Genomic DNA, 25,320 nt, shown 5'->3' with positions numbered 1-25,320 from the left:
ATCACCTTGGCACACCTTCACTCCGAAGACCCATAGATCCAGACGTAAAGCGGCAAAGAAGCTACGGATGAACCTAGAAAATGAGCCCCACTGAAGGGGTCTATTACTGCCTATTATTGTTTATGTACATAAAAAGCAAGAAGTCATTATAGGGGCTTTGCACTTACTGCTCCCTCTTGATGCTCACCTATGTTTCCTTTGAATCTCAAAATGTTAGAAATGTTCAAAGTATTACCCTATTCTCCTTCTGAACTCCTTTCTACAAACTTCCTTCTTTGTTTTTTCTTCTCCTTCTCTGGTCTTAGGTCCGGTCCATTCATCCTCCTGGAAAAAAGATCATCTACCCCCAACCGTCATCATGTCAACACATCATAAGGTATTTAATGTGATAAGTCTCAATGCACATGGGTTAAACTCTCCCATACCAAGATCACAAACACTATCTAGCCTACATAAGAAACACTATGATATAATCTTTTTGCAGGAAACCCACTTTCGTGAAGCCAAAATTCCATGCTTCGAAAAAGCACATTACAATCTCTGGTTTCATGCCCCTTCCCCAAGCAGAGGTTCCAGGGGGGTTTCAGTGGCCCTTGCCAAAGATATACCTTTCTTACCTCGAGAGGTAAAGGTAGATCCCGAAGGTCGGTTCATATTTATTAAAGGCTTATTGGCCGGCTCAATGGTAACCCTAGGGAATATATACGCCCCGAATGTTAAGCAGATACGATGGTTACAGGCTACGCTCAAAAAATATCGGGCTTTCCTAGAGGGTACTCCCATACTTTGCGGGGACTTTAACTTAGCCCTGGAACCTGGATTAGACTCCACAGCAAAAAAGAGCCACATCTCCCTTCGGGACCTCTCGCGGACCAAAAGCTCTCCATCTCCCTTTCCTTGATAGACATCTGGCGCTATCAACACCCCACAACCAAAGACTTTACCTTTTTCTCACACCCCCACAAATCATATCATAGGTTAGACTACATATTCCTATCAAGACATCTCTTACCTAATGTCGTTGACACGGCAATCCAGTCAACACCTTACTCTGACCATGCTTTTGTTTCGGCTAGTTTTTCACTCCAGAAGCCATATTTGCTCCATCGTATATGGAGGTTAAATGAGTCAATTCTCTCCTCAGAAGATAATAGGAAGCGCATTTCTGAATGTCTTCGCAACTATTTTGCGGTGAATAAGACACAAGATAACACGGCCCCAATTTTGTGGGAAGCACACAAAGCGGTCATAAGGGGAGAATTGATTTCCATTTCCTCACACCTTAATAAGCAAAGGAAACTGCATTTACAAAATCTATATGAAGAGATCACCACATTAGAAACTTAGCATAAGAAATCTTTATCCCAACAGACTTTGGAACAACTGACCGCGAAGCGTGTGGCACTTAGAGACTTACTTAATAAACAGTCAGGCAAACTTTTTCTAAGCTGGAAAAATCGCATGTTCCTCCATGGGGACAAGGCTTCTAAACTAATGATGTCCCTGATAAACAAAAGGCAGGCTCGCACCTTTATCCACGCAATTAAAAATTCACAGGGCCAACAAACGCAGGACTATTTCCAAATTTCAAAAGAATTTTTGCGATTTTATAAAGAGTTATACCAAATCCGACCAGACGAGTCAAAAATAGAGAGAGATAAGAGGCAACGCGGCATACATAATAATGTAGCCAAACTCAATCTCCCAAAACTTTCCAAACTACAACAAGTATCCTTGACAAAACCATTTTCTTGCGCTGAAGTTCAGTCTATTCTGTCAAAAAGTCTATTGGGGAAAGCCCCAGGCCCAGATGGCCTACCTATTGTATATTATAAAAAATTCATCGATATCCTAGGAGATCATCTCCTAGCGACGTGCAACGCACTACTACTCGGCGATCCTATTCCCAAACAAGCATTGGAAGCTCATATATCATTAATACACAAAGAAGGGAAAGACCCGGAGTGTTGTGGAAGTTATAGACCCATCTCACTCCTAAATGTGGATCTAAAAATTTATGCTAGCTTAATTGCCAACCGGGTGGCAGCAATCCTCCCTGACCTAATCTCTCCGGAGCAAACTGTGTTCGTAAGAGGAAGAGAAGGGAAAGATAACGCGCTACGCCTGCATAATTTAATGCAATACGCTAGAGCCCACAATTTGCCTCTTATGCTGTTGGGAACGGACGCCGAGAAGGCATTTCATAGAGTAGACTGGACTTTTTTGCAGGGAACGTTGGAGGCCTTTCACTTCCCCCCTGATGCTATACGCGCAATACTGCAGATGTACACATTCCCCACAGCTAGGGTAAAGATAAATAACACCCATACTGATTCCTTTGCCATTAAAAATGGAACGAGGCAGTTATGCCCCTTGTCCCCTCTCCTCTTTGTCATGGTAATGGAGCCATTAATAAGCTCCATTCAACAAGACCAGGAAATCGAGGGGATCAAACTACAGGGAATACATCACAAGTCCGCCGCCTTTATGGATGACTTGTTGGTAGTAATGTCAAGACCAAAAAGGGGTTTTCCTGCATTCATGAGAATACTAGAGGACTATAGTCAATGGTCTAACTTCAAAATCAATCTATCCAAGTCAGAAGCACTAAGCTTAAATATCCCAGGCAATGATATCAAACTCCTCCAAAAATCATTTCCCTTTCCGTGGCCAAAAAGTCACATTACATATCTAGGCATCAAAATAGGAAAAACTTTCAAGTCCTTATTTGATCTCAATTACAAGCGCCTCCTCCTTAAACTTTACGTACAAATATCTTCTTGGAAAGCACCATTTCTATCGTGGATAGGTCGGAAAAATTTAATTAAAAGTATTATACTCCCGAAATTCATCTATCTTTTCCAAATGTTACCCATACCTGTTCCCAAATCATTTCTTTCCCAGAGTAACTCTCTATTCCCCAATTATGTCTGGAACAAACATGAACCGAGAATCAACTTTCATACATTGAGCCTCCCAAAATGTAAAGGGGGCATGGGGCTACCCAATATCTCCATATACTATCAAGCCGCTGTTCTTTCTAGAGCAGTAGACTGGATCAGACGCCCCCCGAATAAGTTATGGACAACAGTAGAGGAATATTTGTCCCCCACCCCTTTACGAGCCTTACTACTCTCCCCTCCCTGCCAAAAGGATAGAAGAACTTTCTCCTATGAACTAACGAGAACACTTTTGAAAAACTGGGAAAAAAATAGTGAGACACTGGCCCCCCCTATCTCCCCTCTCACCCAAATATCTGCTATAATAGATGCCAGTATAAACCTAATTAACTCCACAAAATCCACTCAGTTAAGCAATGCAAAAGTCCCGGTGACTGATCTTTTGGTAAACGGTTCTCTGGTCTCCAAACAGGATATGTGTAAGACTCCCCCCTTAGCTAAACTTACATTTCTCCACTACATGAAAATAAAACAGGTGATCCAACCACTACTGATACAATCCTGTCTTGACAGACCCCCAACAACTTTTGAATCATTCTGCATGCAAACAAAGACCCCCCAAAAAATACTATCTCATCTATACAATACCCTGCTCACAAAAAAACTGGTGATGAGAGCATATCTAATGAGATGGGAAAGGGATTTGAACATTACATTCACAGATGTAAAAACGAAACAAATCTATAGTGCCTCCCATGGGCCGTCATGTTGTATAAGGGTCCAAGAGAATTCATTCAAAGTGATTACGATATGGTACATTGTCCCCACCTCATATAATTCATGGAGCTCCTCCTCCTCAGATCAATGCTGGAGATGCGAGAGGGATAAAGGAACATATCTCCATGTGTGGTGGACATGTCCGAATCTCCAGCCCTTCTGGAAGATAGCATCACAACTTTTGTCTGACTTCACAGGCAAAGTAGTGAGTCTAGACCCGAGGCAAATGCTCTTGAATTTCCCAATGTGGCCCAAAGATAACGCTAACTCGAAACTGGTGTCATTTGTGGGTTCAGCCTGTAAACTTCTTATTGCCCAAATGTGGCGCTCGACGAAGATACCCACCCTTATGCAACTTCTGCTGAAAATAGATCAACTGTAATATGTTGAGGAGCTTTCAGCCCTTTCACATCAAAATATGATCTCTTTCATCCAAGTCTGGAATGCTTGGCAAACGTATACGGTTAAACCCTATTGCCTAGCAGCCACAGCACAGAGGGAGGCTGGTGAAGTAGCCCAGCAAAATGAGACAGAATAGAAGCTCTTAAGCCACATTCCCCCACCAGGGAGGTGGATGTACCATCGGTAGAGCACTGGTTACTCTTGGCACTGATGAATGGACTCTGGACCAATCCCTTTTTTATCTTTTTTTTTTATTTTTCTTTCTTCTCTCCTCCCTCTCCCATCATCCTCTTCTTTCTCTCAATCTCCTGAACCCACTAACTTTCTTCCTCAAACTGAATTTCTTGAGATAAAATTTTGCTCTCTTGGATTTCAGTTATCTTCCCTAACTTACAGTTCTTGTTGTGTTTACTATATATATATATATATATATATATATATATATATATATAAAAAAATAGTTTCATAATAATCTGGAAAACAGATTAATGTTCTAGCTTCGATCTTACCCACTATCAAATTGAAAATTTTTATTACTCGGTTTAGTTTTGATCTCGCATTTAAAGTTCCGAGAAAGTGGGGAGAACTAATAGCAATGAGTTTAACTGCAATGATACTAGATCTGATCGTGTTATCTGTTGACTTTGTAATTTGACAATTGTTTCAATAAATAAAACATTAAAACAAACAAACAACTAGAAGTAGCCGAGGGGTAAACTAACATCCTGTGCACCGCGAACCCAGCCGGAGAACTAACTATCCTAAAGGTAGGAAAGATGAATAACTCTCTGCCTCAGAAAATAGACAAGAATAGCTAGCCCCCCATATTCAAAGACTGCGGTGATATAGGAAAAACACAATACACAGGTAGATGACAGGATTAGCAAAAGGTGAGGCCCCCGCTGACTAAAATAGGAAAGGACAGGAAAGGGACTGATGGTGGCCAGAGAAAAACCCTGCAAAATACCAACTTCCTGATAGTACAAAAAGGCCCTCAGATCGCACGATCTGAACTCCGTCCTATACCAGGTGCCCTTGTCATACCAATGAACAGAAAACAAGAATCATAACAAAGTCAACAAGACACAAATACATGGACCCAAAGGAGCTATACTCCACACAGAACTGCAGGGAGTTCCTCAACAATCCACTAAGGGGGAAAATCCCTGCAAGCAAATAAACTGAAACCACCACAGCAAATGACAAAACCAGATAAACAAAAGAACCAGACAATAAATAAAGAGCAAGTCACTTATCTGGGGAAGATGTGGTGTAGAGCAGGATTAAGCAGGCTGGAGATACAAAGAACAACTGACATCCGGCAACAGCCTGCAATCAGACCAGGATTTAAATAAGCAGAGAGTTAGCAAAGGAAACACCCACTGCACAACACACCTGGTCCAAGTCCAAACCATTCCTGGCCACCAGAGGGAGCCTCCTACCAGCCAAAACATAACTAACATTCACAACAGACGCCCACCTAGGGGTCAGGCAGACTGGTAGGAGGTGACAAGGAAAGGGAGAACAGAGTAGCCCTCGAGCAGTGAGGAGCTAGAGGGAGCATGTGGCTCCCTGGGAGTAAATGGTTGGGTTGCAGATGGTGGTCTGGGCCCAGAGGAGTCGGAGACCCGGTCGCGGGATATTGGGACTGGGTGCCTGGACTTAGTCTTAGAGGATGTTTAGCAGCTCAAGTACAATAGCCGGTCTAGGACCGGAAGCATGGCGGGGTACTGGATCCTAGGTCAATGAGTAGCTTCAAGCAACACGGCAATTAACCTGCGGAGGATAGTGACTTTATGGACTGTCCCCATGAAGCTCAGAAATCAGGGGCACTAGCGCAATGAGGGGGATAGGTCTTTCCAACCTAAGCAGCCCATAGAAATCCCAAGTGTGAGCCCTTGAGAGCATAGCTCCATTACCAAAAGTAGGGAGCGGAGCCTGGACAGCTTTATGCCTACGGGCCACTTGGACACCTCTAAAGTTGTGCACGTAGGCAGGCTCCGGACCATCATGCAGTACTGTAGGGGACGGATACCCGGACAGGCTCCCCCAAGAGGGCAGCGGCACCCAGAGACTTGGTTTACCTTGTTGTCAGAGTCTGCTTTTCATTACTGACGCTGTCTGAGTGAGTACTAGGTTATCCCCTGATTCCAGCAAGCCTGCGCTCCCCTGCAACCCACCATCCAGAGTCCAGGTGCCTTCCCTACCCGTGGAGGGAAACGTCATCTGGCTGCCCCCATTCCATCTCCCCCGGGCACTTCCATCGGCAGCGGCAGTAGTCCCCGTTACCGCACACCATGGGTGGCATCACGAACTCTCTCTCCGCACCAAAGAAACAACAGCCGCCCGCGCAAAAAGAAGTAACTGCCAACGAAGGGGCGTGGCCATCCCAGAATCCCCGGAAGAGGAGGAAGCGCCCTGATTCAAGAAGAAGAAGCGGGATTCTGAGGATGACGGACGCCGTGACTGCTAATGCTTCCGGCCATGGCAGCGCAGCCCAAGCGATGCCAGGTCCCGGCGCAGTAAATGTGACAGCGCCTAGTTCCGTTGCGGCGGTAGCAGCTGCTCCAGGCCGAAGTCTCCCCGATTATGCCGATCTCCTTGCCGTACGTCCCCGGGTGACCTGGCTGCCCCAATACACTGGCAAAGCAGACACTTTGACCGGGTTCAAGAAGAAAATCAGCACCCTGCTGGATATGTATGCCATGACCGGTAAGCAGAGGGCCGCCGTGGTACTGGAGCAGCAGAATTAGAGGCTGAGGCCTTGACCAGTGATGACCGGAGCTCTGTAAAAGCCATTTTTGCCAAACTAAAAGCTGCTTTTGAAAACCGCACCGAGGCAGAGCTGAGAAAGGGCTTCTATAACTGCCGCCAGAAGCCCCAAGATAGCATAAGAGACTATGCCCTCAGAATGCAAGCCGCACTACGGGCTCTCAAGCTTGTGGATCCTGTCAGTGATCAGGAAGGAAACCGGATGATGACAGAAAAATTCTTGCAGGGCCTGCACTCCCCTGAGGATAGAAAACAGATGAGGCTGTGGTCCCTGGAACACCTTGATGTGGATTTTGCCATTCTGAAAGACAGGGCAGTGAAAGCACTCCAACCCCCTATGGACACAGACCCAATCTCACCAGCATGGCCTACCAGCACCCCGACTGCCGGAGCAGAATCCTCCTCGCAGGCCCTGGTAGCTGAAAAAGGACTCATCACCTCGACCAGAGCCTTAGATACCCTATCCTCCTAGGTGCAACAGCTCAGCAAGGACGTCGCCCAGATCCTGAAAGCAATGCAACTCCCATCAGAACCCAAAGCCCCTCATAGGATCCTGCTAGCTGACAGCCCAGAGGACGTCCCCTGGATGCGAGGGAGAAGAGGTCCCTCATCCCGAGGGAAGAGCAGCGATCGCTATGACTCGTCTGGACAACCCATCTGTCGCCGTTGCCAGGAGGCAGGCCACTATACAAGGGCCTGTCCTTTAAATGGGTCAAGCCTGGGGCCAAGGGTCAGTCCCCAGGATTAAGAAAATCAGGCCCAGCTGACTGTCGTGATCAGTATGTGGGTGGACGACCGGTCCTGTCCATCATGCTGGACGGGATCCCTACCCCAGCATTATTGAACACCGGTTCCCAGGTAACCACAATCCCGTATGTCCTTTTTTGCAGGTTTTGGTCGGACGACGATCTCCGACAACTGGACCCTAACCTCACCATCTATGCAGCCAATGGACAACCTATAGACCAGATTGGGGTCAAAGAGGTAACCATACAGGTGAGAAGGCAGGAAATTAAGGGACAAGGACTGATTGTTGTAGATAATGATGCAAGGTAAAGGAATCCACAAATGATTTTAGGCACTAATGTCATAGAAAATTGCCTAGGGGAAGTGTTGTTGTTGCTTCACCAGATTGCTGAAGGTGTTGAGGGCAGACAATGGAGAGCCTTGCAGAAAGAGATCTGAGTCATCCTGAGGAAGCAACAGGTAAACCAGATTGGCGGTGACATTGGTAATGTACATGTGATGGATTCTAACCTCATTGTGATACCCCCACGGAGTGAAATGATGATGTGGTGTAGAGCAGTGGTAGGTCTGGATTAACAGGCTGTATTAGAGCCCACTCATTCAGAACACTGGCCCGCGATTCTGACAGCCAGAGGGGTAGTTGACGTACACAAGGGACGAGTACCTGTACGAGTACTGAACCTGAGGAGGAAGCCAGACTACCAAGATACGCTACCATAGCCAAACTGTTTACTTGCCCAAATGACGCTATAACACCTATAGGTCCCCTGACACAAGTTGACTCAAAAGAGGACGAGACATCCCAAAAACAGTTAGAGGACTGGCGCCAAAAACTCCATGTGGTGACTGACTCTACACCCACCTACCAGAAACAAGGGGTTCACCGGGTCGTGCAGGAATACGAGCAGGTCTTTAGTAAGAACCCACTAGACTTTGGTAAAATCAAAGGGGTGCAACATCACATACCCACAGGCAGTCATCCTCCCATTAAGGAAAGACATAGGCCTATACCACCAGCCCATTACCAGCGCACAAAGGACATGCTGAAGGACATGAAAGAGACAGTTGCAGCCCTTGGGCAGCTCCCCTCTTCCTGGTGAAAAAGACGGATGGCACCATGAGGATGTGTGTAGACTACAGACGGATAAATCAGTTAACACACACGGATGCCTACCCTTTGCCACAGATAGAGGAATCCCTCACTGCCTTAAAAGCTTCTAACTACTTTTCTACCCTAGATCTCACTAGTGGCTCCTGGCAAATATCTGTAGCAGAAGAAGATCGGGAGAAGACAGCCTTCACCACCCCCATGGGCCTTTGTGAGTTCAACAGCATGCCATTTGGACTCTCCAACGCCCTCGGGACCTTCCAGAGGTTGATGGAGTGCTGCCTGGGGCACCTCAACTTTGAAACCGTCCTGCTCTACCTAGATGACGTAATCGTGTACTCCAAGACCTATGAGGACCACCTGAAACACCTGTCTGAAGTCTTTGAAGCACTATCCCGATATGGGATGAAACTGAAACCATCTAAGTGCCATTTACTGAAGCCGAAGGTCCAATACTTAGGTCATGTGGTCAGTGCAAAAGGAGTAGCACCAGACCCAGGGAAGGTCACAGTGATTCAGGAATGGCGCACACCCACCACTGTCCAGGAGGTACGCCAGTTCCTTGGCCTGGTAGGCTACTACAGGAGGTTCATCAAGGGCTGTACGAAGATGGCGGCGCCTTTGCAAGAGCCCACTGTTCACCTGGGGAGAAGCAGAAGAACACTCCTTCAGACAAATGAAAGGGGCCCTGACGGGTGAAGAGATCCTAGCCTACCCTGATTACAGTCTCCCATTTGTGCTGTATACAGATGCCAGTAATGTGGGGCTGGGAGCCGTGCTTTCACAGGTACAGAAAAGAAAGGAACGTGTGATCGCTTATGCCAGCAGGAAGCTCAGGCCTACAGAAAGAAACCCAGAAAACTGCAGTTCATTCAAGCTAGAGTTCCTGGCCATGGTCTGGGCTTTCACAGAGCGATTCAAGCACTACCTGGCAGCCACCAAATTCACAGTCTTCACGGACAACAACCCCCTAACCCACTTGGATATTGCTAAACTGGCTGCCATGGAGCAACGTTGGGTAGCCCAGCTAGTAAATTATGATTTTACTGTAAAGTATCGAGCTGGTTGCAAGAATGGCAACGCATATTCTCTGTCAAGGATGCCTCACCTAACAGACGAAGGTGAAGATGTAGATGACCTTGAAGAGATTGAGCCGCCAGCGTTCCATCGCCATGGAGCCAACCAGTGTCAGCAGTCACATACCAGCCATCAAGAAATGACCCTGAATCCGCTACCTCGCTACAACTGGAAGGAGACTCAGGAGAATGATCCAGCAGTTGGCTTGGTGAAGAAGCTGATTACTCAACCTGGCGCCAGCCTCGATCCAGAAGCCCCACTTGAAGCACAGCACTTGTGGAGAGAGGGGTCGATTATTCATCTACCAAGACAAACTCTACAGGAGCATCATTGACCCAAGAGACGCATGAGAAGGTGTGGCAGGTGATTGTGCCACAGAAGGATACACGGATGGTGCTGGAAGCCTATCACAATGGCACAGGCCACTTTGGTTGGAAGAAGCTGGAGGCAGTTCTACTGGGTGGGCATGAGGTCTGCCCTGGAGAAGCGGTGTTGAGACTGCGGGCCCTGCAATCTCAGAAGAAAAGACCATCACAGCCATAGAGCACCGCTCCAACCGATCCAAACCAAACGACCCCTGGAAATAGTGGCCCTGGACCATGTAAAGTTGGCGCCCAGCAGACAAGGCTACAACTATGCTCTCACAATGGTTGATTACTATTCCAGGTTCCTAGTGGTAGTACCAGTCAAGGACTTGACAGGCCAGACTGCAGCCAGAGCTTTCCAAGCCCATTTCTGTAGACCACATGGCTAAACAGACCAAGTGCTCACTGACCAAGGCCCAGCCTTTGAAGCTGAGGTGTTCAACGAGTTTTGTAACCTTTATGGCTGCAAGAAGATCCGTACCACACCTTACCATCCTCAGACCAATGGCATGTGCGAGAAGATGAATCACATTGTCCTCGACCTCTTGAAAACTCTACCGCTAGAAGAAAGATGCCAGTGGCCAGAGAAGCTGCCTGACCTGGTAGATATGTATAACAACGTCCCTGTGAGTTCCACAAACTACACACCGGCATATCTGATGAGGGCCGGACCTGGAAGACTGCCAGTGGATCTGGAAATGGAAATTGAAACCCACGAAGACCCTCTACAAGGTGCCGATTGGGATTCCATTCGACAGGCCCAGTACAAGAGAGTACAATAGTGTGTAGAGCGAAGCTTGTCCCAACAGCGGGAGGGCAAGAAAAAGCCTACAATCAAAATGCACCTGCTGTTCCTTTGATGCCTGGAGAAGTAGTTCTCAAGAGAAAGAGAAGACATCACAAACTCGACAATCACTGTGAAGCAGAACCCTACACCGGGTTACCGTTAACACCTAGCCGTGAGAAGACATGCCTCATCAGCAAAGATGGAGGAAAGACAACAGTGGTTTCCAGAGACCACCTCTCTTTATTCCCCCTTTGTCTCTTTTCCCCCTCTGTCTCTTTCTCCCTCTGTCTCTTTCCCACTCTCTCTGTTTCTTTTCCCCTCTGTCTCTTTCCCCTTCTGTCTCTTTCCCCCTTCTGTCTCTTTCGCCCCTCTGTCTCTCTCCCCCCTCTGTCTCTTTTCCCCCTCTCTCTCTTTCCCCCTCTGTCTCTTTCCCAGTCTGTCTCTTTTACCCTCTGTCACTTTTCCCCCTCTTTCTCTTGTCCCCCTCTTTCTCTTTTCCCCTCTGTCTCATTTCCCCCACTGTATCATTTCCCCCTCTGTCTCTTTTCCCCCTCTGTCTCTTTTCCCCCTCTGTCTCTTTCCCCCCCTGTCTGTCTCTTTCCCCCTCTTTCTTTTTTCCCCCTCTGTCTCTTTACCCCCTCTGTCTCTTTTCCCCCTCTGTCTCTTTTCCCCCTCTGTCTCTTTTCCCCCTCTGTCTCTTTTCCCCCTCTGTCTCTTTCCCCCTCCTGTCTCTTTCCCCCTCTGTCTCTTTCCTCCTCTGTCTCTTCCCCCCTCTGTCTCATTTCCCCCTCTGTCTCTTTCCTCCTCTGTCTCTTTCCCACTCTGTCTCTTGTCCCCCTCTTTCTCTTGTCCCCTCTTTCTCTTTTCCCCTCTGTCTCATTTCCCCCTCTGTCTCATTTTCCCCTCTGTCTCTTTCCTCCTCTGTCTCTTTCCCACTCTGTCTCCTTTCCCCCTCTTTCTCTTGTCCCCCTCTTTCTCTTTCCCCCCTCTTTCTCTTTCCCCCTCTATATCTTTTCCCCCTCTGTCTCTTTTCCCCCTCTGTCTCTTTTCCCCCTCTGTCTCTTTTCCCCCTCTGTCTCTTTTCCCCCTCTGTCTCTTTCCCCCTCCTGTCTCTTTCCCCCTCTGTCTCTTTCCTCCTCTGTCTCTTCCCCCCTCTGTCTCATTTCCCCCTCTGTCTCTTTCCTCCTCTGTCTCTTTCCCACTCTGTCTCTTGTCCCCCTCTTTCTCTTGTCCCCTCTTTCTCTTTTCCCCTCTGTCTCATTTCCCCCTCTGTCTCATTTTCCCCTCTGTCTCTTTCCTCCTCTGTCTCTTTCCCACTCTGTCTCCTTTCCCCCTCTTTCTCTTGTCCCCCTCTTTCTCTTTCCCCCCTCTTTCTCTTTCCCCCTCTATATCTTTTCCCCCTCTGTCTCTTTTCCCCCTCTGTCTCTTTCCCACTCTGTCTGTCTCTTTCCCCCCTCTTTCTCTTTCCCCCCTCTATCTCTTTACCCCCTCTGTCTACTTTCCCCTCTGTCTCTTTCCCCCTCTGTCTCTTTCCCCTTCTGTCTCTTTCCCCCTCTGTCTCTTTTCTCCCTCTGTCTCTTTTCTCCCTCTGTCTCTTTTCCCCCTCTGTCTCTTTTCCCCCTCTGTCTCTTTTCCCCCCTCTGTCTCTTTTCCCCCTCTGTTTCTTTTCCTGTCTGTCTCTTTTCCCTCTGTCTCTTTTCCTCATCTGTCTCTTTTTTCCCTCTGTTTCTTTTCCCCATTGTTTCTTTCCCCCATTGTCTCTTTCCCCCATTGTCTCTTTCCCCCTCTTTCTCTTGTCCCTCTCTTTCTCTTGTCCCCCTCTTTCTCTTGTCCCCCTCTTTCTCTTGTCCCCCTCTGTCTCTTTTCCCAATCTGTCTCTTTTCCCCCTCTGTCTCTTTTCCCCCTCTGTCTCTTTTCCCCCTCTGTCTCTTTCCCCCTCTGTTTCTTTTCCTGTCTGTCTCTTTTCCCTCTGTCTCTTTTCCCCCTCTGTCTCTTTTCTCCCCTCTGTCTCTTTTCCCCTCTGTCTCTTTTCCCCTCTGTTTCTTTCCCCCCTCTGTCTCTTTCCCCCTCTGTCTCTTTCCCCCCTGTCTTCCCCCCCTGTCTCTTTCCCCCCTGTCTCTTTCCCCCTCTGTCTCTTTTCCCCTCTGGCTCTTTCCCACTCTGTCTGTCTCTTTCCCCCTCTTTCTCTTTCCCCCTGTCTCTTTACCCCCTCTGTCTTTTTTCTCCCTCTGTCTCTTTTCCCCCTCTGTCACTTTTCCCCCTCTGTCTTTCCCCCTCTGTCTTCTTTCCCCTCTGTTTCTTTTCCCCCTCTGTCTCTTTCCCCCTCTTTCTCTTTCCCCCCCTGTCTCTTCCCCCCCCTGTCTCTTTCCCCCCTGTCTCTTTCCCCCCCTGTCTCTTTCCCCCCCTGTCTCTTTCCCCCCTGTCTCTTTCCCCCTCTGTTTCTTTTCCCCCTCTGTCTCTTTCCCCCTTTGTCTATCTCTTTTCCTGTTTGCCTTTCTCTGTCTGTTTCTTTGACTGACTCTCTCTGTCTCTTTCCCTTTCTGTCAGTCTCTTTCTGTGTCTGTCTGTCTCTCTCTTTCTGTCTCTCTATCAGCATCCCCACCGACATCTTATTACCTCACACATAAGCTTCTTATACAATTTATTTTGTTCCTATAGGAAGAACTCACAGCTCCTATTAATAAGCTGTAGCTCCTATCTCCATTGACTTTAATGGAGACAGGTGTTTTGGAGAGCAACTGTAAAGCGCAGGGTTAAATTTTCCTGTCAAAACATAGTCTATGACGTTCCCTGAGTCACATGGGGTGTCTGTGCAAAATTTTGTGATTGTAAATGCAACGGTGCTTTAGCGGACAGACATATACACACACACACACACACACACACATACAGTCATACGAAAAAGTTTGGGCACCCCTATTAATGTTAACCTTTTTTCTTTTTTAACAATTTGGATTTTTGCAACAGCTATTTCAGTTTCATATATCTAATAACTGATGGACTCAGTAATATTTCTGGATTGAAATGAGGTTTATTGTACTAACAGAAAATGTGCAATCTGCATTTAAACATAATTTGAATGGTGCAAAAGTATGGGCACCTCAACATAAAAGTGACATTAATATTTTGTAGATCCTCCTTTTGCAAAAATCACAGCCTCTAGTCGCTTCCTGTAGCTTTTAATGAGTTCCTGGATCCTGGATGAAGGTATATTTGACCATTCCTGTTTACAAAACAATTCCAGTTCAGTTAAGTTTGTAGGTCGCCGAGCATGGACAGCACGCTTCAAATCATCCCACAGATGTTCAATGATTTTCAGTTCTGGGGACTGGGATGGCCATTCCAGAACTTTGTAATTGTTCCTCTGCATGAATGCCTGAGTAGATTTGGAGCGGTGTTTTGGATCATTGTCTTGCTGAAATATCCATCCCCTGCGTAACTTCAACTTCGTCACTGATTCTTGCACATTATTGTCAAGAATCTGCTGATACTGAGTTGAATCCATGCGACCCTCAACGTTAACAAGATTCCCGGTGCTGGCATTGGCCACACAGCCCCAAAGCATGATGGAACCTCCACCAAATTTTACTGTGTGGTGCAAGTGCTTTTCTTGGAGTGCCGTGTTTTTTTGCCTCCATGCATAACGCCTTTTTGTATGACCAAACAACTCAATCTTTGTTTCATCAGGCCACAGAACCTGCTTCCAAAATGTAACTGGCTTGTCCCAATCTGCTTTTGCATACCTCAGGCGACTCTGTTTGTGGCGTACTTGCAGAAACGGCTTCTTTCGCATCACTCTCCCATACGGCTTATCCTTGTGCAACGTGCGCTGTATTGTTGACTAATGCACATTGACACCATCTGCAGCAAGATGATGCTGCAGGTCTTTGGAGGTGGTCTGTGGATTGTCCTTGACTGTTCTCACCATTCTTCTTCTCTGCCTCTCTGATATTTTTCTTGGCCTGCCACTTCTGGGCTTAACAAGAACTGTACCTGTGTTCTTCCATTTCCTTACTATGTTCCTCACAGTGGAAACTGACAGTTTAAATCCCTGAGACAATTTTTTGTATCCTTCTGTGAACAATTATGTTGAACATTCTTTGTTTTCAGATCATTTGAGAGTTGTTTTGAGGAGCCCATGATGCCACTCTTCATAGGAGATTCAAATAGGAGAACAACTTGCAAGTGGCCACCTTAAATACCTTTTCTCATGATTGGATATACCTGCCTATGAAGTTCAAAGCTCAATAAGGTTACGAAACCAATTTAGTGCTTTAGTAAGTCAGTAAAAAGTAGTTAGGAGTGTTCAAATCAAGAATTTGATAAGGGTGCTCATACTTTTGCACCGGTCAAATTTTGTTTAAATGCGGATTGCAAATTTTCTGTTAGTACAATAAACCTCATTTCAATCCAGAAATATTACTCAGTCCATCAGTTATTAGATATATGAAACTGAAATAGCTGTTGCAAAAACCCAAATTGTTATAAAGAAAAAAGGTTAACATTAATATGGGTGCCCAAACTTTTTCACATGACTGTACATATATACACTCAGCTTTATATATTAGACTAGTCCAGGGCGTCACATCTGTCTCTCTATTTCTGTGTCTCTGTGTCTGTCTGTCTCTCTATCTCTGTGTCTCTGTGTCTGTCTGTCTCTCTATCTCTGTGTCTCTGTGTTTGTTTGCATCTTTATCTCTGTATCTCTGTGGCTGTCTCTCTATCTCTGTATCTGTCTCTGTGTCTGTCTGTCTCTCCATCTTTGTATCTGTCTTTGTGTCTGTTTGTCTCTCTATCTCTGTATCTGTCTCTGTGTCTGTCTCTCTATCTCTGTATCTGTCTCTGTATCTATCTGTCTCTCTATCTCTGTATCTGTCTCTGTGTCTGTCTGTCTGTCTCTTTCCCAGGTCTGTCTCTTTCCCAGGTCTGTCTCTTTTCCAGGTCTGGCTCCCGGTCTATTTTCCTGTCTGTCTTTGTCCATCTCTATGTCTGTGTCTTTTCCTGTCTGTCTTTCCCTGTCTGCCTGTCTGTTTCCTTGTCTGTCTCTATCAAGGTCTGTCTCTTTCTCCATCTTTCCTTGTCTGTCTCTCTGGCTGTCTCCTCTTTCCCTATCTGCCTGTCTGTCTCTTTCACCGTCTGTCTGTCTGTCTCTTTCACCGCCTGTCTCTATCTCTCTGTCTCTTTCTCTGTCTGTCTCTGTCTGTCTCTCTATGCGTCTCCCCACCGACATCTTATTACCTCACACATAAGCTTCTTATACTAACAATGTCCTTTGTTCCTATAGCAACCAATCACAGCTGCTATTAAAACCAGTAGTTCCAGGCTCCATTTACTTTAATGGAGGCATGTTTTTTGGAGTAACTGTAAAGTGTGGGGTTAAATTTTCCTGTCAAAACATAGTTATGATGTTCCCTGGGTCACATGGGGTGTCTGTGCAAAATTTCGTGATTGTAACTGCGACGGTGCGGATTCCTTTAGCGAACATACACACATACATGCACACATACATACATACATACACTTAGCTTTATATATTAGATATACAAAATCAAGACATATCAAAAATTAAAAGTTTAGTGAAAGCAATACCTTGTTGTGTTATGTTTGGAAAAAAAATAATATTTAAGTAAAATATATTCATTAAAATGTACAGTTTCAATAGAACAGTGTAGTTTCAATAAAACAAATCTGTGACCTCATTCAGACCACCGGATTTTAATGTGCTCAACTTGTAGATCCATAATGTTTCTTTTTTATTCAGGATTTCAATCCATTTATGCACTTGGTTGGATACATGTTCAATTAACATAATCTTTAATTTGTTGGGATTTTTATTTTGTGACATACAGTAGTATAATGCTTTAAAAGTCCATTCAGAAGGTAGCCCTAGTGATTGTTGTGTCTATGGGAGTTAAAACGTTTATGCAGGGCTTGTGTGGTGTGACCCATATATTGTTTGCCACATGGGCATTCTACCAGATATATCACATTAGTGGATTGGCAAGTCATTTTTTATTTTAATGCTATAAGTTGTTTGGTCCATATTAGATTGGAAATTGGTACATTTATCAGATAGATAGGCAGCATAGACATTTGGTAACTCCACATTATGTACTCCAGGATTACTTGTGCATAAGAGTGTTTTATTTTTATGGGATATTATTTTACTAGAAGACAAAATATTTCTCAAAGAGTTGGCTTTTCTGAATGTAACTCCTGGTTTGTCTAGTATACATTCTTTTAATAAGAGATCGTTCTTCAAAATGCCGCAATGTTTGCCAAGAATATTTTTGAGCTCATTACTTTATGAACTAAAAGTGGTCATTAAATTCATGTCAACATTGCATGGGGAGTCGGGACTCAACCGACTGGATGGAGGGTCTATTCAGATCCTCCTGTTTTAATACCTTGTTTGTAGTGATCGCTCTCCTTAGTTGGATCATTTTTTCTGTGAATCTATTGCATAGAACTGTACTTTGCTTAGTGAATTCCTCAAGTGTACAATTTCTTCAAATTCTTTTGAATTGGTTACTGTGAGTGTTTCTTAACCATTTGATTAGGTAATTACTGTCATACGTATCCATTAGCATTAACCTTTTTACAAAAAAAGTTTTTGTTTGTATCTGGTATGATCATGATAGATAGTAAGATCAAGGAAATCTATACTATCATAGTGTTGATATATGTGGGGGAAAGCTCTACCCTACACCCCAATGATTGCACATGAACTATGTTAAAAAAAAGCTTGTAAAATTCCTCGTAAGCTGTCCCAAATGAACCCCTTAACAACCGCGGGCAGTAATATTACGTCCTTGCGGTGATAGTGTTACTGCCCGCGGTCTGCTGCAGACAGCATGTCGCGATCGGCGCACATCTTAGCTCATTTTCACAGCTGAGATGTGTGCCTGTCAGGCACAAGCAGAATCGTTATCTGCTCGTGCCATTTAACCCCTTAAATGGTGCTGTCAATATGTGACAGCGCCATTATAACGGCATCGGCGGTAAACATTTACCGGAAGTCAAATGACGTAATCACGTGACTTCCGGTGGTTGTCATGGTAGCACAGGGTCATATGATGACTCCTGTAACACACATGAATTACTTTCGGTTTCACCCGGCCCAGAGCCGAGTGAGGCAGAAAGTGAGCGTATCTGCATATACACACATTTGGTATTGCCGAGTTCAGAAACACCCGATCTATCAAAATATAAAATAAATTAATCTGATCATTAACGGCAAAGCGGCAAAAAAATTCCAAACACTAAAATTACGTTTTTTTTGTTGCCACAACTTTTGCGCAAAATGCAATAATAGGCGAATAAAACATAGCATCTGCGCAAAAATGGTACCGTTAAAAATGTCAACTCGGGACACAAAAAATAAGCCATCATTGAGCCATAGATCCCGAAAAATAAGAACACTATGGGTCACGGAATATGGTGTAAAACGTGCACCACTTTTTTGGACAAATGTCCAATTTTATAAAAGCCTAAACCTATACATGTTTGGTGTCTACGAACTCGCACTGACCTCAGGCATCACACCAACATATCAGTTTCACCATATATTGAACAGAGTGAATAAAATATCTCACAAAACTATAGTGCTATCGCACGTTTTTTGCAATTTTTATGCATTTAGAATTTTTTGCCATTTTCCAGTAAATTATAGGGTAAAACGTATGGTTTCATTTAAAAGTACATCTCGTTCCGCAAAAATTAGCCCTCACTTGACCATATTGACTGAAAAATAAAAAAGTTACGGCACTCGGTAAAAGAATATCAATATTATATATATATATATATATTATATATATTGGTATAAATACCAATATTCAAAAAAGGGTGCAAAAGGGAACCTGGAAACTATAGGCCGGTAAGTTTAACATCTGTTGTGGGTAAAATGTTTGAAGGGTTTTTAAGGGATACTATTATGGAATGTCTCAATGTTAATAACTGTTTAACTCCATATCAACATGGATTTATGAAGGATCGCTCCTGTCAAACTAACCTGATCAGCTTCTATGAGGATGTAAGCTCTCACATGGACCGAGGAGAATCATTGGATGTCATTTATCTCGACTTTGGTAAAGCATTTGACACTGTCCCACATAAAAGACTGCTAAGTAAAATGAGAAAGCTTGGGCTCGGGGAAAATGTGTGTAGATGGGTAGGTAGCTGGCTTAGTGGTAGAAAACAAAGAGTGGTTATTAATGGTGCATACTCAGATTGGGCCAGGGTTACTAGTGGGGTGCCACAGGGGTCTGTATTGGGCCCCCTACTATTTAATATATTTATTAATGATCTGGTGGATGGTTTACAGAGTAAAATATCAGTATTTGCAGATGATACAAAACTATGTAAGGTAGTTAACACAAAGGAGGACAGTTTGCAACTACAGATGGACTTGAGTAAATTGGAGAATTGGGCTGAAAAATGGCAAATGAGGTTTAACACAGATAAGTGTAAGGTTATGCACATGGGAAGGAGAAACAGATGCTACGATTACTTACTAAATGGGAAACTGCTGGGGAAATCAGACATGGAAAAAGACTTAGGCATCTTAGTGAATAAGAATCTAAATTGGAGTGCCCAGTGTCAGGCAGCAGCCACCAAAGCAAATAGGGTGATGGGATGCATTAGAAGAGGTCTGGGGGCACGAGATGAAAACATCATTCTCCCTCTGTACAAATCACTAGTCAGACCACACTTGGAGTATTGTGTGCAATTTTGGGCGCCGGTGCTGAAGAAAGACATTACTGAACTTGAAAGGGTTCAGAGGCGGGCTACTAAAATAATAAATGGAATGGGTGCATTACAATACACGGAAAGGTTATCAAAATTAGGTCTATTTACTCTAGAAAAGAGAAGACTTAGGGGAGACCTAATAAATATGTACAAATATATCAGAGGGCCATATAGAGATCTCTCCCATGATCTGTTTGTACCAAGGACTATGACAAGAACAAGGGGGCATTCTTTTCGATTGGAGGAAAGAAAATTCCTACATCAGCATAGAAGAGGGTTCTTCACGGTAAGAGCAGTGAGGCTCTGGAACTCTCTTCCTGAGGAAGTGGTGATGGCCAACTCACTGAATGAATTTAAGAGAGGAATGGATGCATTTCTTGTTAGCAAAAGTATAGAAGGTTATAAATAGCATAATCTTACAGGTAGATAGAAGAGCGACCAAGATTATTAGAGGAATGGGTGGGCTGCAATACCAAGACAGGTTATTAAACTTGGGGTTAGTTAGTTAGGAAAAACAAAGGCTTAGGGGGATCCAATCACAATGTATAAATATATGAGGGGACAGTACAGAGACCTTTCCAAAGATCTCTTTACACCTAGGCCTGCGACTGGAACACGGGGGCATCCGCTACGTCTTGAGGAAAGAATGTTTAATCATAATCACAGATGAGGACTCTTTACTGTACGAGCAGTGAGACTATGGAGCTCTCTGCCGTATGATGTTGTATTGAGGGATTCACAAGTAAAATTTAAGCAGAGCCTGATCGCATTAATTGAAAAATATAATATTACCAGTTATGTATATTGGATTTTATGACAGGGTGTTGATCCAGGGAACAAGTCTGATTGCCGTATGTGGAGTCAGGAAGGAATTTTTTTCCCCATTGGAGCTTATTTGACACATTGGGTTTTTTTTGCCTTCCTCTGGATCAACATGTTAGGCTACGGGTTGAACTAGATGGACTTAGAGTCTCCCTTCAACCTTAAAAACTATGAAACTATGAAACTATGAATGGCGAAAAAAACCCCGAAAGCGAAAAATTGGACGGTCGTGAAGGGGTTAAATCATCAATGTATTTCCTATAGAAAATTATATTACTAAAAAATTGGTGTCATTCATAAAAATGGATTCAAATACAGTCATGAACAAATTTGCGTATGTTGGTACTACTTTAGCACCCATGGCCATCCCAAGTTTCTGATGATAACTTTAGTCTAAAAAAGGGAAATAATTGAGTAAAATAAAAGATAAGACCTTCATTATGAACTTTTTCTGATCTAAAGGAATCCTATCATCTTATTCTATAAATTGATTGAAACACTCTAGACCTAATTTGTGAGGAATACTGGAATATAATGCAGAGACATCCATGGAAATAAAATGCATTCTTGTCCAGCTTTTTTACCTACACAGCGGTGCTGCAGCAGCCATTTTCTATGATGACCTCATAGCTTAGTTGAGGTTAGACACAACTGTCACAGGTGAGCCTGTTACGTATATCTATAGTTTTACCACAGAAAATACCCTATTTGCACTCATTGTCTCTTTCCAGATATTTATGTACCTGAACCATGGGTACTATGAATCAGACACTGGCTGCACTATTGCAGTAGTGTATGTTTTCTCCTGAAATGCTGTGACAAAAACATATTTTGAGAAACCAACTGGCGATAATGCGACTAGGATGACTAGTCTAAGAGGCAGGTTCTGGGAAGCTTGTCCCTGCCCCACCTCCTAGGACTGACAGGTCTCTTCCTATGCTCACTCATTAGGAAAGACCTTTAAGTTTGAAGATGTGGGACTGGGATCTGCTTCGTGGACTTGTCACCCTAGTCACATTTTTTGAGCTTCACAAACTATGCTAAAGGATTTCATAGTAAAACATACATGGCTGCAATAGCGCAGCCAATGTTTAATTCATGCTGCTCATGGCTTAGGCAGCATGAATATCTATTCCTTCAGTGTACGTTTTATTCAAAGTGTTATTTTCTTTTACTGTAGCCCTATGTCTTCAAATTAGATATATCTTTACTTCTTTATGTATTAGATCTTGTTTTCGTCTATATATTAATCAGTTAGCATAAAATATAGCTATCAATCCCTTACCTGTAGATTTAATCTTGCTTCCTTTAATGCACCGTAGGTAGTTGTAACTGCAATAAAAAGGAATGTATGTACAATAAGTAAAATGAAAAACATTAACTGCATCCATATTTCAAAGTACATATACATTTCCACATGTTGCATAAAAACAGACAAGTATCTGACTTTTGTCCTATCGATTAAAATTCTTCTACCCATATTTGAACAAGAAGTCAGTTTTAATGTACCGTATGTATTTGTTTTAGCAAGGGCATAAGAGTCTAGAAAAGGGGTGACCATTTTGTTTATTCTTATCTTGTGTATTGCAGCTGCAGGTATTTTCGGTGGCTTCTTTTCACAATTGATCTTTTACATGTAAATTTTGCAGAAAATTCATACATAAATCTACCTAATGAAACTAGAAGTAAATACATGATATATTTATTTTTTGTGTTTTTTAAATAGGCTTTTAAAAATGTTATAATTTATTCAGTACAAAATAGAGACAACTGTTTGGATTGAGACTTGGACTTGAGTTGAATCCCAACGGAAGTCAGTAATTGGGCAGTTCAGGTCTCCGCCTACATGCAGCCAGCCATATACAGATCACTTACGGGGGAGGGTGGGCGGAGGTTTTACCTTTTATTTTGCTGCACACTACATCCGATCATGGTGTGATTACCTTCACTGCGAGCGGCTCACACTGGGCTCAGCACCAAGCATAGAGCACACAGTGAAACTCCGAATCCGAACTTTGTGTTTTTTTGTAAAGTCTGTGTTTGATACGAACAATGAAACTTGGGTTTGTTCATCTCTCATAGCGTCCTCTGTTATGTACAACACTGTCCCCTTATTACAAAGTATTATCTTTTGTTGGGAATAAAACAAGTTCACTGTAAAAGCATTGAAATATCTCCAGGAATATACTAAATGTGTGTCAATGACAAATCCAATTGGAATAAGATTTAAATGTGTAAAGTGCATATGGTTAAAACGTAACAATGTTTAAGGTACTATTTTTTAAAAAAGAGAAAAATCATTCACGTGATACTAACAAATAGCACACATTTAAAGAGAGAAGTCAGATTCTCACCAAATAATTGTAGTCATGTTACATTCAAGTTGTGTAGAAAGAAACCTTTCTGGCACATGTATGGGTATGGAAAAGATTTTTTAACTTTATGTGTAATTTTTTCTGCAAAAACTCAAACCGTCAGTTTGACAATGTTTTGGCTCAATGGTGAGCCTTTCTCAAGGTAATATGATCCTGAGGTAGACTAGAGTGGGAATGTTTTGCAGAAGCTAGGCACAAAGTTTAATTCTGGTGCCAAGGGTTAAGAGGAGACAGGGAGAGTCTATGAGACTGAAGGAATGTCGAGTGAATAATGTATATTGTAAAGTACACCTTTATATGTATAAATGCATGTGTGGTCAATATTAAGGACTGGCACATGACTTATTCTTCCTTCCAAAGACAATACTAAGGACCAGGGGGCATTAACTGCGATTGGAAGAAAAATGATTCCGGCAGCTAAATAGGAAAGGGTTCTTTACAGTTAGAGCAGTCAGACTGTGGAATGCCCTACCACAAGAGGTAGTAATGGCAGACACTATAACAGCTTTTAAAAAAGGGCTGGATGATTTCCTCAGTTCACAGCATTGTCAGTTATAAATGACAACGAAAAAATGTATAATTGGTGAAGGAAGGATGAACTAGATGGACCTAGGTCATTTTTCAACCTATGTAACTATGTAACTATGAAAATCTCCTTCATTCCCCACTTTATTACAAAAAAATCAACGCAGGTCCACTGTAGTCCAGGGAATCCGCTGGTGGTGAAAAAGGGCACTTGTGTTGTTTTATTTCTCTGTTTGCATGTTTGTGTGTTTGTGTTTTTTTTCAATTTAGCATTTGTGAACTACAGGCTGACCTGTATGGATTTTGTTTTGTAAAAAGTGGGGAATGAGGGAAAGGTTCGGAAGTCTTAATTGTAGTAATTGATTTTTATGCGTGTGTTTTTGGGGGCAATACTGTATTAGTACTCCATTACTAACACCAGATCTTGATGCTAGCCGAAACTACACAGCTGACATCAGCCCCATAAACTATTACCCCAATATCCACTGTACAAGGGCAATCGGGAAGAGCTGAGTCAAATAGCCAGACTTGAAGCATCCCATAATGCTCCATTCCTGGGGCGGCTGCGGGCCTATATTCTTAAGCTGGGAAGGGCCCAATAACCATGGACGTTCCCAGCCTGATAACATCACCTCCCAGCTGTCAGCTTTGCCTTTGCTATTTATCAAAAATTGGATGGACTCCACGTCGATTTTTCCATTTAATTATTTATTTGGTAAAATAGAAAGCTGTACAGTCATGGACAAAAGTTTTGAGAATGCTACAAATATTAATTTTTACAAAGTCTACTGCTTAAGTTTTTCTAATGGCAATTTACATATACTCGAGAATGTCATAAAGAGTGATCAGCTTAACAGCAATTACTTGCAAAGTCAATATTGGCTAAGAAAATGAACTTTAACCCCCAAAACACATTTCAACAGCATTGCATTCCTGCCTTAAAAGGAGCAGCTAACATTGTTTTAGCGATTGTTCCATTAACACAGGTGTGGGTGTTGATGAGGACAGGGCTGGCGATCAATCAGTCATGATTAAGTAAGAATGACACCACTGGACACTTTAAAAGGAGGCTGGTGCTTGGTATCATTGTTTCTCTTCAGTTAACCATGGTTATCTCTAAAGAAACACGTGCAGCCATCATTGCTCTGCACAAAAATGGCCTAACAGGGAAGAGTATCACAGCTACAAAGATTGCACCTCAGTCAACAATCTATTGCATCATCAAGAACTTCAAGGAGAGAGCTTCCATTGTTGCCAAAAAGGCTCCAGGGCGCCCAAGAAGGACCAGCAAACGCCAGGACCGTATCTTAAAACTGTTTCAGCTGCGGGTTCGGACTACCAGCAGTGCCGAGCTAGCTCAGCAATCGCAGCAGGCTGGTGTGAGTGCTTCTGCACGCACTGTGAGGCGGAGACTCTTTGAGCAAGGCCTGGTTTCAAGCAGGGCAGCAAAGAAGCCACTTCTCTCCAGAAAAAACATCAGGGACCGACTGATATTCTGCAAAAGGTACAGGGAGTGGACTGCTGAGGACTGGGGTAAAGTCATTTTCTCAGATGAATCCCCTTTTCGATTGTTTGGGACATCTGGAAAACAGCTTATTAGGAGAAGTGAGCGCTACCACCAGTCTTGTCTCATGCCAACTGTTAAGCATCCTGAAACGATTCATGTGTGGGGTTGCTTCTCAGCCAAGGGAATCAGCTCACTCACAGTCTTGCCTAAAAACACAGCCATGAATAAAGACTGGTACCAGAATGTCCTCCAAGAGCAACTTCTCCCAACTGTCCAAGAGCAGTTTGGCGCCCAACAATGCCTTTTCCAGCATGATGGAGCACTTTGCCATAAAGCAAAGGTGACCACTAAATGGCTCATGGAACAAAACATAGAGATTTTGGGTCCATGGCCTGGAAATTCTACAGA

At 43.7% G+C, this 25,320-nt stretch overlaps 1 protein-coding gene across 7 annotated transcripts in view; it reads right to left on the bottom strand.

Annotated features, from left to right (window-relative positions):
* The window catches only part of PDE4DIP (phosphodiesterase 4D interacting protein), a 1,984,767-nt gene that overhangs the window by 101,577 nt on the left and 1,857,870 nt on the right, over positions 1-25,320 (bottom strand). For all 7 annotated transcript variants that reach the window (XM_075321961.1, XM_075321954.1, XM_075321957.1 and 4 more), the window contains one exon: positions 21,791-21,837. In XM_075321961.1, the coding sequence (XP_075178076.1) occupies positions 21,791-21,837 (47 nt within the window). The remainder of the gene's footprint in view (positions 1-21,790; positions 21,838-25,320) is intronic.

Source organism: Anomaloglossus baeobatrachus, chromosome 8, assembly GCF_048569485.1.
Source record: "Anomaloglossus baeobatrachus isolate aAnoBae1 chromosome 8, aAnoBae1.hap1, whole genome shotgun sequence".
In the NCBI taxonomy this organism is placed as follows: Eukaryota; Metazoa; Chordata; class Amphibia; order Anura; family Aromobatidae; genus Anomaloglossus; species Anomaloglossus baeobatrachus.
The sequence above is the reverse complement of the archived record's forward strand: the minus strand, read 5'-3'. Positions and strand labels throughout refer to the sequence as shown.